We start from the raw sequence: 17,162 nt of genomic DNA on the forward strand, positions 1-17,162 counted from the left end.
ATCCAGTGACTTTTGATCCCTGTGTGGTGGTGTATTAGCATGAATTCTGGATTTTCTGGCTTTTTGCATTGCGAACTCAACTACCACAGAATTATGAGGTAGTTGAACCGACGTATGAAAGGAGGAATCTTTCATCCTGTGCTTTAAGTCAATTGTCCGTGATGTGGGAGGGCTGGTTAGTGGTGTGTCCCAGGACTTTTCCATACGAGTTGTTAAAACTGAATGCTGTGGAAGGGCCACGGGCTCTGTAGGCGCGTCAAAAATCTTCAGTATACCAAGCATTTCTTGGCGGGGATCAGGAAGTCTACGTGTTTCTACATTCAACAGTTGTCCGACTTTTTCAATAAACTGCGAATATGTCAGGTCTTCTGGAGGCGAAGGCAGTTCCGGAGGTACCTCTGCCGGGTCAGAGGGGTAGCCCGTAGATGAGGAATCAGCATCTGATATATCATGCATCAGAGATGGTGGTTGAGTCAGAGGGACCTTTGGTGCTGGTCCTGGAATGACTGGGCCTACTGCAGGCTCTGGCGGGACCGCAGATGACAAAGGTGGAATTTGAGACTGTTCTACTGACTGTAAGAACTGTGTCAGTATGGTGGTAATTTGAGCCATGGCCTGTGTAGCTAAGCCTGAAGTTGAAGGCGTCAGCACAGGTTGCGGTGGGGTGGGATGAAGCCCTTCCTGTAGTGGCCGCTGCTTCTGTGGAGGCGGTATCAATGGCAGAAGTTGTGGAATAGCCAGAGGTTGGTCTGGAGCCAGAGGCACTTCCGAGGGAAGGGACGTGGAAGACATTTCTTCCGGTGATGAAGGAGAAGTGAACGATGAACTGAATGGTGAAATATCCCTGTCCAGATCCACTATCAATGATGGCAATGCTTCCCTAGGCCTCTTATGGCCCGAATGGTGTTTTTTGGGTTGGCTGTGTGATGGCTGCGTCGAATGTGCACCAACATGCGTTGTTTGCGTCAATGAGTTGAGGGTGCATCGTGGTGGTGCCCCTGCGTCGATGCACCGGATGCTTCGACAATGCGGCGGCATGGTATAGCTTCAGCACTGAAGCCTCTTTGCGCCGGTGAGCCAACTGCTTGGCCTTGCTTCGATGTGGCGACGCTTCGAAGCAGCTTTGGCGCGTCTGTCTTCAGGGAGTAGATGCATCGGTGAGGCATGCGGTCGCGATACCGACGCATCTCCCGCTCCATGCTCCGATTCCAGCCGGGTGAGCAACTGCGGGTGTCCTGATGTAGGAGGGTCCACAGAGGAAGCCCTCCTCAATGAAGGGGTGGTTTTTAACCTTTTTGGGCCTGGGGAGGATCGCACAGAGGCCTCAGAAGGGGCATAAGAGGCCAAAGCTTTTAACCGTAGATCTTGTAGTTTAGCAGCCCGCTGACGCTGGGCGCATGGGGACATGCGTCCACAGTCTGCACAATGTATCTGGTCATGGGAAGGTCCCAGACAGAGATAACACAGAATGTGGCCATCTGTGGCTGACAATTTTGCCACATGAGCAAAATTTAAAGCCAGGACGTGGCATGTCTCTGACTGCTGGTAATTTTTTAACCAAACCTTGATGTTTAAACGCTGGTTTTCTTTCTTTTACTTCACAAAGTTCTCTCAGAGGAGAGCAGAGCTTCGCGTGCCAACTGCCGCGCAGAAAAAAAACTGACTGAGGAGCCTGAGGTATTATCAGAGAAGATATAAGAGGGAGCACCAAGCTGAAAGACTTTGCTAGACTTAGAGAGCTCCACCACCTAGTGGCACGGAAGACGTACCCAGACTGCATGGCTAATTCAGCTGCTTATCTACGTGAAAATACTGTAAACTGGGATTCCCAAATCAAAGAATTAAAAAAGGATAGAACAGAGAAGAAATCAAATCCAAACTTTTCAAAATGTTTTAATTTCTGGCCCTTAGTCAAAATTGTGCAAACAGTATAACTTAAGTTTTGATCTTCCCATCATTTCTAATACTATAATGAATTTAATTTTTTAGTTCTCACTAGAGAACAGACATCAAATAACTTGTAAAGCATAGTAAGTTTTACTATAACGTAAAACAAAGAACAGATGAACAATGTGTTTTGCATAAGTCCCATCTTGTAAAACAGTATACAAGTTACCACAGGCCATGAAAAATGCAAGACTTTTTTTTTTTTTTTTAAACTAACAAGACACTTACTTTCCTCTCCATGAATGTTTTGTTGTGTAGAAACAGGCGAGGTCTTTATTTTCCTTAATTATATTCATCTTGTGCAGAGACCTGTGACAAAATACAATTAGCATTTACTATTAACAGAGGCTTTACAGAAAATTATAGTAATTCACAAATTCATCTACTATTCACTGATTTAGACTGTTCAATTTAGGATTACATTTTCAAAAGGATGCACAGAAATTAGACATCTAAACTCTGCACATCAAAGGCTATTGGAATTAGTTTCATATAAAACATTTTCTAGCATCCCCAATTCTTTCTCCAATGAGATCTAATTTTAGATAGTCACGTACATGGATAGTCCAGATATGGGATACCCAGATTTAACTTTCAATATATTAGATGCCTAAATGTAATGCTATATTGTATCTAATCCTGTATTGAATAATCTAAACCGGAAACACATGAAAGTGTTTTGGTCAGACTATGCCTAAAGCTTCACCCCCCACCCCCCCAAGTAATTTAAACCCATTTAAGATTAAAAAATGCTTGTATTGCTTGTCTGCATAGATTCTGAAAGATATATTTTAAATCTTTAAGTATTTATCAATTCCTATACAGCCTATGCTATTATCAATTATTAATCTTTTGTATAATAATGCTGATTACAAAAAAGATTTGAACAAATCCATTTAAAATCAATAGAACCACTAGTGTCATCAAAACCACCAATGTATTGTGAATCATATGAATTATTTCAAAGGGTGTGTCAGATCTCATTTATGTGAAACACCAACTGAGTTCATTGACAGTGTCAAAAGTCCATTTATAAGCATCATTATTGTATAATCATAGGTCTCACACGCTTAAGGCTGAACAGTCTTGAAAACCATCTCCGGAATGGGTATCGCCCCAGCATCTTCATCAAACAATGAAGCAAAGAATTCATTTAATCTTTCCATGAAGGCCTTATCTTTCCTAAATCCCTCTTTAACCCCTCGATCATCTAACAGTCCAACCAACTCCCTCACAGGAGGATAGATAATGACAGTGATGCAATTAGCGAGTGCTTAATAACCATCTCATTAAATTGAGAAAAAGAAGCTTTGGATGACAGATCACCCTCTTGAGTTAACATCAGACCAGATCTCAGAGGGATCGGAAGGCTGCTTGAGAACTGGACGAAGTAAGGGAAGCCCACTCGTGGACCAATGAGTAAAAGGAGTGACTGGTCCTTGAGTGCTTTCTGCATTATTCTCACCATCAATGGAAGTGGTGGAAAAGCATACAATAGATCTGCATCCTATGATAGCAGAAAAGCATCTGGAGGAGATCCAAATTTGTTTAGAAGAATGTAGTAGAAAGTAGAATCTTTCAATTTTCTTATTGTCCTCTGATTCAAAGAAATCGATCAATAGGTAACCACAGAGATCAAACAACCTGTTTACTACCATTTGATCTACAGAGCACATGTGAATGAAATACTCTGCTGAAGCCAGGACCGGTGCTTCCACTAGGTAGTAGCCTAAAGCACCAATATTCAAAAGGCGCCAAACTTGCACAAGCCCCCCCCCTCCCCCACACAAAAGATGCAGAGGGGCCACGTATGGAACCCATTCCAGCAGCGGGAGAGACAAGGAGACCAATCCACAATCTCCCTCTTTTCACCTCACTAAGAGGTAAATTTTAAAAATCATGCCAATTTTATAACATGCGCGCGTCACCACACACGTTATAAAAATCAGCTACCCATGTGTATGCATGCAAGTGCAGATTTACGCTCACAAGGGGGGAGAATTTTGTTTGAAGTGTGTGGCGATGAGATTGGGCCTTCCCCAGTTCCCTAACAATTCTTCCTCCCTTTTCCCCTCTCCACTCTGATCCATTAACCCCCCCTAACTCAACTACATTTTTTTTTTATTTCTTAATTTACCTGCTTTGATGAGCAGAAGTAAGTTCCCCATGCTGGCCAGCTGCAGCGCATTCTGTCCCGGCCAGCCCCTGCCCCTCCCCTTTTTAGGAGCCTGGCACTTCCGCACATACCAGGAGATAGACACGTGGCCACTTGGAAAATGGGCTCAGCGCACATGTGGCCCGGCCACATGTGTATCACTCAGTACTGGCGTGTGGCAGGGATTGAAAATTTCCTATTAACTTCCATTTTTTCCCTTTTCGCCCCCTCTTCCACCCAATTTCTCCGAGTTGCTGCAGCTCAGATATTAGACAGAAGAAATCACCACAAAAACACAGTTTCAAGGTCAGTAACCGCAAGTAACATGGGCCCACCAAGAAATCCAAGATCAGATTAAGACTCCACAAAAGGTACTGGTAACCGCAAGGGAGGACAGAAATGCTTCACTCCTTTCAAGAAACAGGCCACATCTGGATAAGCAGATAAGGATTCACCATTCACCTGACCCCTGCAACAGCTGCTACCTGTATCTTCAAGGAATTAAGGGCCAACCCTTTGTTCAATCCATCCTCAAAGATTCAAAAATGAGCAGGATCTTAACTGAGCGATGAAGCAGCCCTCAATCTTCACACTAAGCCTCAAACACTCGCCAAAATCGCACATAGGCTAAAGAGGTGAAGTACTTTCTTGCTCGTAGCAAGATGGCAATCACTTCAGTTGACTATCAATGCTTCAGTAAGTGAGCCCTCTCAAGGGCCATACCGTAAGACATAACAGAGTCAGATCTTCACGAAGAACAGGTCCCTGCTGCAACAGATTCCTGTGCACCGGAAACCAGAGGGGGGAGTCTACCAAGAGCCATCACAAATCTGCATACCATGGTCACCTGAGCCAATCTGCTGCCACCAAAAGCACCATCACTCTGTGATCCTCAATCCTCTGAACTATTCTGCCCAGCATGGGCCATGGAGGAAAGGCATACAGCAATTTGTCCTCCAGCCAGTCCTGCACAAGAGATTGATACCCAAGGACTTAGGATCTCTTCTGCAACTGAAGAATCGAGGAACTTTCGCATTGTGAGAAGTCGCCAGCAGGTCTAGAAATGGAAGGCCCCAGTGATCCATTATCAGCTGAAATGCCTTGTCCTACAACCATTTTCCTGGGTCCTGACTCTCCCTGCTGAGAAAGTCTACTCTTACATTGTCTTTTCCTGCAATGTGCAAAGCCGAGATCTACTGAAGATGCACTTCCACCTATTCCATAAGTTGGTCTATCTCTTATGACACTTGCTGGCTCTTGGTTCCTCCCTGATGTAAGCCACTGTCATTGCACTGTCTGATATTATCCAAACTGCTCAACCCTGCCACTGAACTGCAAGCATGCTAACCGGACCACCCGGGCTTCCAGCTGATTGATGTTCCAGAGACTCTTCCGCACACCAGCGCCCTTACACTGTCCATTCCTGACTGTGAGCTCTCCCCAACCCCGAAGGCTTATATCCATCGTGAGTACTAACCAGTCCGGCGATTTCAGGTAAACTCCCTTTCTTAGATGATCTGCTTGTAACTACCACTGAATTTGAGAGCAGACCTCCATCGGCAGGTGGAGCTGAATCAAATAGTCTTGAGACTGTAGGCTCCAAAGAGAATGCAGGAAGCGCTGAAGACGCATATGCACTCTTGCAGACAGTACCACTTCCAGGGTCGCCGTGATCAAACAGAGTACCTGTAAATAGGACCATACTGTCAGACATATAGTGTTCATCAAGAGAGGCACCTGCACCATCAACTTCTGAATACGAGCATCCAGCAAGAAAATCTTGCCCTGCTTTATGTCAAACTGAACACCCAGATATTCCAGCGCCTGAGATGGCTGAAGACTGCTCTTGGCTAGGTTCACCACCCAACCGGGCTCCTGCAACAGGGAGCTCACCTTGCGGGTCACCAGGTATTTTCTAAAGACATGGGCACTGGGACCAAAGCCCTCAAACTGAGTAGCCTTCCACTGCCTGATTCTTCTGCGGGGAGTGGCAGGGAGACAGCATGAATAGTGTCACGGGAGGGGAAGTGAAGGAAACAGCTTGATCTTCACCTGGAACTGGAAAGAAGCAGCGATGTAAGTGCTGTGATCATTAGACCTGCCCCCCCATGACGTCACTAACATCGGACAGTTAAGATAGCCTCAACACCAGGCGTCGCACGCCGAAGGGGCACGACAAAGGGGCTCTCCCCTTTGTGCACCCCTTCGTGCAAACCTTTGTCTATATGTAAAAATTTATTTTTATGTTTCCTTTGTTAACTAAGTTGTTTCATTGTATTCGACTAAGGAATTTTTTCCTGCTTTTTCTGTTTCACTGTAAACCGGCATGATTTGCATTTAATGCAAGAATGTCTGTATATAAAAGTTAAAAATAAATAAATAAATATGTCCTGAGGAACACTACAAAACTCCAGCACATATCCCTCTTGTATCGCCTCCAGGACCCACTGATCAGATGTGATTTTCATCCAGCTTTGATGAAAGAGAGAGGGGCACCCCCTTATCTCCTGTTCTCGGGGGTGGGTCAGCAAATCTTCAATGGGAGGCTCTGGAGGTTCCACTACCCGAGCCCACACCCCGCCTGGGGTGTCTAGGATGAAAGGATTGAGACATATCAAAAGGTGAGTCCTCCGAAAGATTGCTCCTCTGTAGGGTCAAAAACACTTCGAGCCCCTGGTATGACCCCTCATGCCAAAGGAGTGCAGAGTCTGCTTTTTATCCACTGGCAACTGAAAAACCAGGGATTTGCCCCACTTACTGGCCAGTTTCTCCAACTCGCTCCCAAACAAAAGCAAGCCTTTAAAGGGCAATTTCGTAATATTAGCCTTGGAGGTCGCATCAGCCAACCAATTTCTCAGCCATAACTGATGCCTAATCGCTATCACCAAAGCCACCCCCCTCTGGCTGAGGTGTGGACCAAATCGCAGCCCGCATCTGCTAAAAAGGTGGCTACTGGCTCCATAACTGCCCTGGAATTCACTCCAGAATCATCGATCCCCTGAGAGAGAAGTAAACAAGAGCGTACCACCAGGGAACAGCAAGAAGCTATTTGCAAGGTCATTGCCACTGCTTCAAATGCTTAAGGATAGCCTCAATCCTCCTATCATGCACATCCTTCAAGACCGCTCCTCCCTCCATGGGGATAGTCATCCACTTAGACACGGCACAGACAAGTGCATCCACAATCGGGAAAATGCAGAACGCTTTCTCATCACTTGATCCACGGGGTACAGGCCTTCCAAAGTCAGACCCACTTTCAAATTAGCCGGGGCGCCCCGCTCAAGATCAATCAATTCTTGAATGGCCTCCGTAACAGGGAAAAAAGACAAGAGGCTTTATGCAAAGAAACCAAAATGGGATTTTTCTTTGGCTCAGACATGGAATCTGCCCCAGGTACTCCCAGCATCTATGTCTGGGAAATCAGAGCCGGCAGCCAGCTCTATGAAAGAACCACAACATAGTCCTATATGGTTCCGGTCCCGGAGGAATTTCCCCATCCTCCAAAGAGTCAGGACAGGCCTCATCATCAGTGCCATCTGGTTTCCTATCGGGAGGACTTGCTGCTGGATCTAAGAATACTTCGACACTTAACAGTAGTACTAGGCAAGTGAAAGGTCACCGCCTGCAAATCTGACCCGACAGAATTGGACAGGGCTGAGGACTGTGCCTGAAGAAAGGATTGCAATCCTTGAAAAAAATTCCACCCAAGAAACGGCAGAAGGATCTATGCCAAAACCAGAAGGCACCTGTGCTGTGCCCACTGAGTTACTGTCCCCCTGCTGACAAACCATTTAAGGGAGGTCCAAGATCAGGCACCTATCATGTCCTTAACCCAGGTCATCCTCAGGCTGGGAAAAACCAGGCTTAGTAAAATCAGAGGAAAATAATTCTCCCTGAGCCTCTAAAGCAGCGCTGGCACAAGTTAAAGGACACTCCAGGCTGAGATATTCGAATATGAAAAGCAGCACAGAGAGAAAGGCGCTTTGGTTTCTTAGCCACAGGGACCATTTAAATGTCAGTACATTTAACAGGCAACTGAAGGTGTGGGTCCAGCTGAATTCATACTATAAAATTTAGACGCACAAAATTTAGGCATCCCAAGGCTAGGCTTCGCAAACTAGGCACATTTCCGCTGCTCCAAACTTAAGCACACAACCAATGCATCCCAGACTGCGTGCACATGCAGCGTGCCCAAAAAACTGGGCATACAACTTGGTCGCACAGCCAGACACACAGACTGCCCCCAAAGAGGGCAGTCTAACATGCAAAGAAAAACCACGATCTCCGGCTGCAGGGAGAGAGGGCATAGACCATCACCGTCATGCTCAGCTTCCTGCATCCACTGCCTTTCAGCTATTTTAAACAGCTAAGTCAATGCTGGCTGAGAAACCAGCTACCAGACCAAGGCACTCATCTGACGGTCCACAGAAATCAACTCAGGAATTCTCAACTGAGGGAGGGACCATTTGGTATCACTGCAGGGAGCGGGGTGAATTAAAACTCCTTTTATTTCTCCTAAAATATGAAGCAATCCCCAGTAGGGAGATGCACATCCATCTGCTGGAGATGGAGAATACTAGCAGGCTAATGACACTGCAGGAGTATATATACTGCGACATCAGTTTGCTCAGTCTCCATCTGCTGGTAGAGATGCATAACCCACTGGTCCTGAATTCATCTATCTGGATGCTAGGAAACTATTTTTGCTGGCAGATCCTTTGACAGTTCTTTTGCTTTCCCCATGCATCAGTAACCACCAAAATCAGTGTAGCCTTGGATGAAATTCACAAGAGTGTCTTAAGAGCTAAGTAACTCACTGACTATTTATACACAGACACTAATTACAATCAAACAAGGAACAGGTGTGGTTACCTAACCCTTCATTTCCATCTCAACCTGTGTGTGTCCCTTGAGAGTATATTATCAGCCTAAGCATTCAAGGGTATACAAACTTTTGAACAGGACCATTTTATTATTTCCTTTATTTCTATGGTTTGTTTAATGATTGTGCTATTCTATGATATATATTTTAATTTAAAACATTAAAAACAGAGGTGTTTTGTCTGATTGCTCATGTTTTCTTAAAATGCTGCACATCTTACAAATTCTGCGAGGGGTATATAAACTTATGAGCAGAACTGTATACTGGGGCTAATCTGACAACCATAGTCACTAGCTCATTCACCCCCTTCATAGGCCAGGACACCTCTCCTCTGACCAGAGGTCTTCAGCCATCTGTCCACAGTAATGAGCTCCCAACCCACAGTACTCACACATCTGAGATTACTATGATGAGTTGGGAAATTCTAAATCCATGCCTATAACAAATTTGAGGGTGTCGCCCACAATTCTAGGCTGTTCCTCACCAGAAATGGCATAAAAAACAGCTACTGCTCATAATTCTGGGACTTGAGCAACCACTAAGTCAATAAGAACAAGTGCAGTGAATGCATGTGAGCCCTGTCCCAAGGCTCCAGGTCTAAGTCCAAGAGCTGGAGACAGTGTCTCACACCTTGGGCGCTCTTTGAGAGACAGAATCACACATTTGAAATCAACTTGTCTACCCCTTTTCTGGGTCATAAAGACACATCCATACGTTGTATAAATTGGGCTCCTAAAAAAAACAAAACAAAAAACAAATATACCACACAACTCTAGTCACTGGGATGGGGCAAGCTGCTTTTTGAGTAGTTTGTCATCCAGCCCAGCTGTTCCAGGAGCCAGACAACCGTGGCTGTCAACTGGGTTTCTTAAAATGATTTTGCCTTGATGAGCAATTATACAGTTTGTGCAGAGAACCACTGCAACTATCAACATTATCTTGGAAAAGGTCCTTAGAGGGTTAAACAGTCTGAACAGTAGAGTCCTAAATTACAAATGTTTTCATAGAATGAAAAACCAAAGGAATCTGATGGGATTCCCAAATAGGAATATGAAAATAAGCCTCTTCCAAATGCAGAAAGACAAGAAACTTTTTCCTTACTGTTATTATGACAAAACAAAGTTTCCATTCTGAAGCAGAAAATGTGTAGATACCCGTTAACCCTTTTTAGGTCTAAAATAGGGTGGAAAGATCAGTCTTCTTTGGGCCACAAAATATATTGAATTTCTTCTTGAGCCCTGGGCTCCAACCACTCTCCACTACCTGCAGGGTCAGATCATCCTGGGCATCATTTCATAAGAACATAAGAAATTTCCATGCTGGGTCAGACCAAAGGTCCATCAAGCCCAGCATCCTGTTTCCAATAGAGGCCAAACCAGGCCACAAGGACCTGGCAATTACCCAAACACCAAGAAGATCCCATGCTACTGATGCAATTAATAACAGTGGCTATTCAATAAGCAAACTTGATTAATAGCAGTTAATGGATTTATCCCCCAAGAACTTAGCCAAATCTTTTTTGAACCCAACTACACTGACTGCACTAACCACATCCTCTGGCAACAAATTCCAGAGCTTAATTGTGCGTTGAGTGAAATAATTTTCTCACATTAGTCTTAAATGTGCTACTTGCTAACTTCGTGGCATGCCCCCTAGTCCTTCTATTATCTGAAAATGTAAATAACTGATTCACATCTACTCGTTCAAGACCTCTCATGATCTTAAAAACCTCTATCATATCTCCCCTCAGCCGTCTCTTCTCCAAGCTGAACAGCTCTAACCTCTTCAGCCTTTCCTCATAGGGGAGCTGTTCCATCCCCTTTATCATTTTGGTTGCCCTTCTCTGTACTTTCTCCATCGCAACTATATCTTTTTTGAGATGCGGCAACCAGAATTGTACACAGTATTCAAGGTGTAGTCTCACCATGGAGCGATACAGAGGCATTATGACATTAGATGCTGCCTGTCTCTTGCCCCGAAACAGTATTACATAATACAACTCCATTTCCTCTGATAGATTGCCATTTTGTATGCATGGCTAGGGACAGCTGGCCTGCTACCTAACTGGTAGAAGGGACTGTGGAATCAGCATGGGGAAAAATCTTCCCCTTTTCAACACTCTACTCTGGCTTCTACTTTGACTGGGAGAAGGGGTCCTCAGGCTATAACTGCCACCCACCCCTGTTATCAATGCTAGCAAGTGCTGCTTTTCCAAGTGATGCTGCCTACAATTGTTTATCAGATGACCCACTTTTTTACCTTGACATATCTTTACTGCAGTGAATACACTGAAAAAAACCTGGGTCCTCCCTCACTTTAAAAAAAAAAAAAAAAAAAAGTGTCTCCAGATTAGGGATGTCTTCCACAATCTCGTCTACATCCCTGGGGGCTGATGCTGGCTCTAGAGTTGAGGTTGAGAGTGGATCCTGAGGAAAAATGCCAGGGTCATCACTTATCCTCAGAACATTACTTCCCCTTTTTCAAAACATCCAAAGAGAGAATAGAAATTGAATCAAACTCTGATCCCCCTAGGGGACTCAGGCAAGTCAGAGGCATCCAGGAAATCCGCTACCTGAGGGATCTCTATTGGCCATTTTGGATCTCTGCACGACAAAGCCTGAAGCTCCGAGACCCTTCTGGCTGAACAGATGGAAACCAGGAAGACGGTTTTAAGAGTCAAATCTTTAAGTGTAGCTCGCCGTAGGGGTTCGAAGGGGGCGTTGCATAGAACCCGAAGAACCAAGTTAAGACTCCAAGAGGAACTGGTGGATTCAAATGTTTGGCCCCCTTGAGGAAATGAACAACATCCAGATGAGCCGCCACCGGATAACCGTCAATACTTCCCAGGAGAGAGCCCAGCGCGGAGACCTGAACCCGTAAGGAACTAAAAGATAATCCCTTAAAGAGACCGTTCTGGAGAAAAGAAAGGACTTGAGAAACTGGAGCCCTACGAGCCGACACTCCCGACACTGCACACGCATTTTCGAAAACCTTCCATACCCGAACATAAGCAAGAGAGATAGCTGGCTTTCTAGTTCTCAACATAGTGGATATAACCTCTTCTTTATAACCCTTCTTCCTCAATCTACGCCATTCAAAAGCCAGGCCGCTAGTCAGTAGCGATCCGCCTGGTCGAAAAACACGGGACCCTGCCGAAGGAGATGAGGGAGATGTCCGAGGCGGAGAGGACCGTCTGTAGCCAGATTTACCAGATCCGCGAACCACGGTCTACGAGGCCATTCCGGAGCGACGAGGATGATGGGACTCCGATGGGAGTTCGATTCGTCCGAGTACTTTGCCCACTAATGGCCATGGTGGGAACACATATAGAAGAATGTCGTGAGGCCATGGAAGGACCAGCGCATCCACTCCTTCCACTCAATGCTCTTGTCTGCAGCTGAAAAACCTGGAAGCTTTCGCACTGTACATGGTGGCCATCAGATCCAGGTGTGGGAGACCCCACCTGTGGATGATGAGATCCATTGCCCTGTCAGACAATTCCCACTCACCAGGGTCTAACTGCTGGTGACTGAGAAAATCGGCTTGGACATTCTCCTTCCCCACAATGTGGGACGCTGCCAAGCGCTCTAGATGACGTTCTGCCCAGACCAAGAGCTTGCTGGCCTCCAGAGCCACCAGTCAACTCTCTGTGCCTCCCTGATGATTGATATATGCTACCGTGGTGGAGTTGTCGGAGAGAACACGTACTGCCTTGCGATGAAGCAAGGGAAGGAAAACCTTGACAGCCAGGCGAACAGCTCGGATCTCCAGTCAATTGATGTGCCAGCGAGACTGAATTGGGGACCAGTTCCCCTGTGTAGACTGTCTGGCAGACCGCTCCCCAACCAGAGAGGCTGGCATCCGTTGTGACAACGATCCACTTCAGGGTTTGGAGAGACACTCCCTTCAAAAGGTGAGCAGGCGAGAGCCACCACTGCAGTTCTGAGACGATAGATTCGGGGAATGGCAGAAGGGTCCGAAACTGCTCCGAAACCGGTTTTCAGTGGGATAGCAAAGCTTTCTGTAATGGACGCATATATGCAAAAGCCCATGGGACCAGATCAATAGTGGAGGCCATGGAACCCAGGATCTGGAGGTAGTCCCAAGCTGTAGGCAGAGGAAGAGAGATCAAGGTTAGCACTTGGTCCCGGAGTTTGAGTGCTCGTGTGTCCGAAAGGAACACCTTGCCGACTCGAGTGTCGAAGCGTGCTCCCAGGAATTCCAGGGTCTGAGGGGGCTGGAGTTTGCTCTTGTGGAAGTTAATTATCCAGCCGAGAGAGGTGAGGCAACTCATGGCCTTGCTGACCGCCAGCTTGCAAAGAGACTCCAACTTGGCCTGGATGAGCCAATCGTCTAGGTAAGGATGGACCAGTACGCCGTCCTGATGGAGGGAGGCCGCCACCACCACCATGACCTTGGTGAAAGTTCGCAGAGCTGTGGCAAGGCCGAAGGGGAGTGCTCTGAACTGGAAATGTTGAACCAGGATCTCGAATCAGAGGATCCGCTGATGCTCATGGCAAATTGGAATGTGGAAGTAGGCCTCTGTTAAGTCGAAAGAGGCCAGAAATTCCCCCTTAGTAGATGGAATACTGGCCCGACCCTTGTTCTTCCATTGGGACTGGGACTATGGCTCCCAGTTCCAGTAGTCTTTTTAGGGTCTGGACCACAGCCGGCCTCTTTCGAGGACCGCAGGGGGAGACCAGGTGAAGATCCGGATGGTCCCGAGCAAAATCTAATGCGTAGCCTTTTTCGATTACCTCTAGTACCCACTTATCTGTCGTACTCTTGACCCATTCCTCAAGAAACAGAGACAGTCAACCAGCTAAATTTAGAATGGAGGAATGGGCCTTCCTTATTTCATTGTGGAGTGGATTTTGGGGCAGAGTGAAGCTGGCTACTGGTTTGGAAGGGCCTTCGGGGTTTGGTGAGTCAGACAAATACTAAAGGTTTGGGGGTCTCGGGGAGGGTGTCCACACCAGGCCTCTGTATAACCAACATGAAATCCAGAGAAAACATGCACTGGAGTCAGGCATTAGCTCCTTAGAGGTCTACTGCCTGCAATACTCCTGCTAAGAGAAAAAGATGGAAGCACCAGCCACTCTAAAGGGAGACTTGAGGGCCGGGCTGCAAAGGCTGTGAGCCTGCAACATATGCCCTTTTTGCCCCCATGGCTGACTAATCCCCCTGTACCGCAAGCTTCAAAGCTCCGGAAGAACCAAGGCCCACAGCCAGGGCAAAGAGAGCCTGTGACACTGGAGAAGCATTAGTTCCTGCAGGCTGCACACCTGTGACCATGATTCATATTGGCAGAAAGCAAAGTTGCTTCCCTGTAACGGGTGTTCTCCGCAGACAGCACCTTCATCATGATATTGTCTCTTCTCTTTCTCGGAGGCCAGCAGGATGTCAGTCCTCACACATGGGTGACACCATCAGATGGAGCAAAGTTTCTAAAACTCTTCGAGCATGCACGGCATGCATTAAAGCATGCATTCACGTGGGGTCCCTTCAGTCTTATAACATAGAATTGAGGAGCAAAAAATGAAAAGAACAAAACCCACAAAGTAGAAACCCTACTCCTTGGGGAGGTGGGCAGGTTTCGTGAGAACAGACATCCTCCTGGAGGTGGCTTGGCTCTCCTCCTCATGGGGATGCTTCAAGGGCATCATAGCAGAAGCTGATGCATCCCCATTCCCAGCACCATGCATAGACAGAGACTGATACTGATGTTTCTTCAGCTTCCCTCGATGATTGAAATTGGTCCTTCCCTGGTGCCAAGGCTAAAGACGATGAACCAGTCATCTTCAACCTGGGGAAGGCAAATGATGGTCTGTCTCCGGTGCCCCTAGTAGTCATCGACAAAACAGACGACACCTGCTGATGTTGAGGTCTCAATATCAATTGGTGTGGCTCCTTGATGCTGATGCTTCCAGTGCCGATGGACTGGTCTTCTCCACCCCAAAGAGGTATTCCATCTTATTGAGCCAGACCTTATGCCCTTTAGGGGGGTCACCTGGGCACACCTGCTGCAACCCAAGACATTGTGCGATGCCCCCAGGCAGAGGATACATTGATCAAGGGGATTTGAGATAGACATAGCCCTCGAGTACCAGGGGCATGGCTTAAAATCAAAGGCGGACACGCAGACTCGAAAGATAAAGGAATGCAAAATCAAACTCTATGGCAGCAACCTATGATGGCCGACAAGCACCAAAGGCACTGCTGCCTGGGTGGGGGGGGGGTGAATGACTGCAAAAGTAAAAAACTTACCTGAAACACCTGGCTACAGAGAAAAAAAGAGAATCGGACGGACCCCACGTCAATGACGCTCAAATCTGAGAAGGAATAGTGGAGGAAAAAAACAACCCTAAGAAGTCTGAGAAAAGATGAGAGACTTAAGTTCTCCATGACACGAGGTTCCATGAAAAAAGAAAAAAAAGAAACAGAGGGGACCCTGTGTGAATGCGTGCTTATAAGAGGACGAAGATACGTCCAGCAGGTGGGGAGGGGGGGGACGGGACATCGAACCGGAGGACCGCAAGCCTTGCCTGCCAGCCCTTTCCCCCGAAGAAGGTCCCTCCTGCCTGGTAGGACAGGCAGAGCAGAGCAGAGGGAATCCAGAGACTGTCCTGTCGCGCCACCCGCGCAGCAGGCTGCCATTTTGTTTCGGGGAGCCAGCTTGCGGTGCCACACTGTAGTCGGCAAAAAAAGTAAAAAAGGAGACAGGAAACTGCCGCGCGGTCAGGGGAACTAAAAATAAACACATCCCTGCACACGCGAAGGTCCGACTGCCGAGAGTGGTATAGAAGACGTGTCGAGAGAAAAAAAAAAAAAACACAACACGCAAAGGCTTCCCCTCCCCCCTTTACTCATCAGCCCCTATTATAATAGGGGCTGATGAGTAAATTCCAGTGCTCCTACCATGTGACAGGGGCCGGCCAATGGCACGGATACCCTGTCACATGGTAAGGGCAAAGGGGCATTGGCACCATTTTATTTTAGCGCAGCTGATGCCTGGGAACGGGAAATCGTCCGAGGCCCCCCTGGACCACCAGGTAATGTTAAAAGGGGTTTTTTTTTTGGGGGGGGGGGGGGGGTCGGGAGGGATTTTTTTTAGTGGCGCGGGCCTCCCTAAAAAAAAAAAAAAAAAAAAATTAGCGATGTGAATTGGAATCGGAAACGATTCCAATTCACATATCTTAACGATCAGATTCCCCCCCAGCCGAACCTGATCGTTAAGACGATCTGGCACACGATTCACATCTCTATGGGCAAAAGTGGAAGAAAGAAGGGCCATTTGACAAGAAAGGAGTTCTCTTGCAGGGATGTAAGAATAGCAGTTGGAAGAGATATTCTATGGCCATGTTAAACATCTAAAAAGCAGAAAGTTTTGAACTGAATTCTATTTTCAGCTGGAAGCCAATGTAACTGTCTTAAGATAGGAGCCAAAGCATCAGACCGTATTTGCCCTACTAAAATTCTGGCAGTTATACCATGTAAGGGTTCAAGGAATTTGAGGTTGTGTTATAATTCCTCTCTCATGGAATCTCACAACAGTCAGTTCTGTAAGAAAATTATTCCTTACCTGCTAATTTTCGTTCCTGTAGTACCATGGATCATTCCAGACTGTGGGTTATGTTCCCTGTCCAGCAGATGGAGTTAGAACCAAAAATTCCCAGGGGAGGACCTATATAGCCACGCCTCCCTCGCCTCAATCCTCAGTAACTGGACTAGCAAAGCCAAGACGAGAAGAGACAGAACCAGAGGAATCAATTAATCTCAAAAATATAGAGAAAAAATAACAGCTGTAAGTGACAGCAACTAACTTGTACTCAAAAAACTGTAACTGAGAACTTGCAAACAGCACTGTATTCAAAGACACAGCTCGCAATAACTAGAGATACAGAGTGAAAATATTGTGAAGACAGGAAAGCAGGGATGGCCCACAAAGAACCCACAAAACCAGGGAGGGGTCTGGAATGATCCATGGTACTACAGGAACGAAAATTAGCAGGTAAGGAATAATTTTCTTTTCCCTGTACGTACCAGGATCATTCCAGACTGTGGGATGTACCAAAGCTTCCCCATCATGGGTGGGTCGCGGACAGCCCTGCCCGTATGACCCTGTCTCCAAGTTGACCGTGAGACGGCGCGCGAATGTCTAGACGATAATGTCTTGCG

At 46.6% G+C, this 17,162-nt stretch overlaps 1 protein-coding gene across 1 annotated transcript in view; it reads right to left on the reverse strand.

Moving 5' to 3' along the window:
• DNAJC13 (DnaJ heat shock protein family (Hsp40) member C13) overlaps positions 1-17,162 on the reverse strand; it is a 701,712-nt gene that overhangs the window by 643,718 nt on the left and 40,832 nt on the right. Inside the window, 1 exon segment of the mRNA XM_029587070.1 lies at positions 2,176-2,256. Within this exon segment, the coding sequence (XP_029442930.1) occupies positions 2,176-2,243 (68 nt within the window). The 5' untranslated portion in view covers positions 2,244-2,256.

This window comes from Rhinatrema bivittatum, chromosome 2 (genome assembly GCF_901001135.1).
Source record: "Rhinatrema bivittatum chromosome 2, aRhiBiv1.1, whole genome shotgun sequence".
Classification (NCBI taxonomy): domain Eukaryota; kingdom Metazoa; phylum Chordata; class Amphibia; order Gymnophiona; family Rhinatrematidae; genus Rhinatrema; species Rhinatrema bivittatum.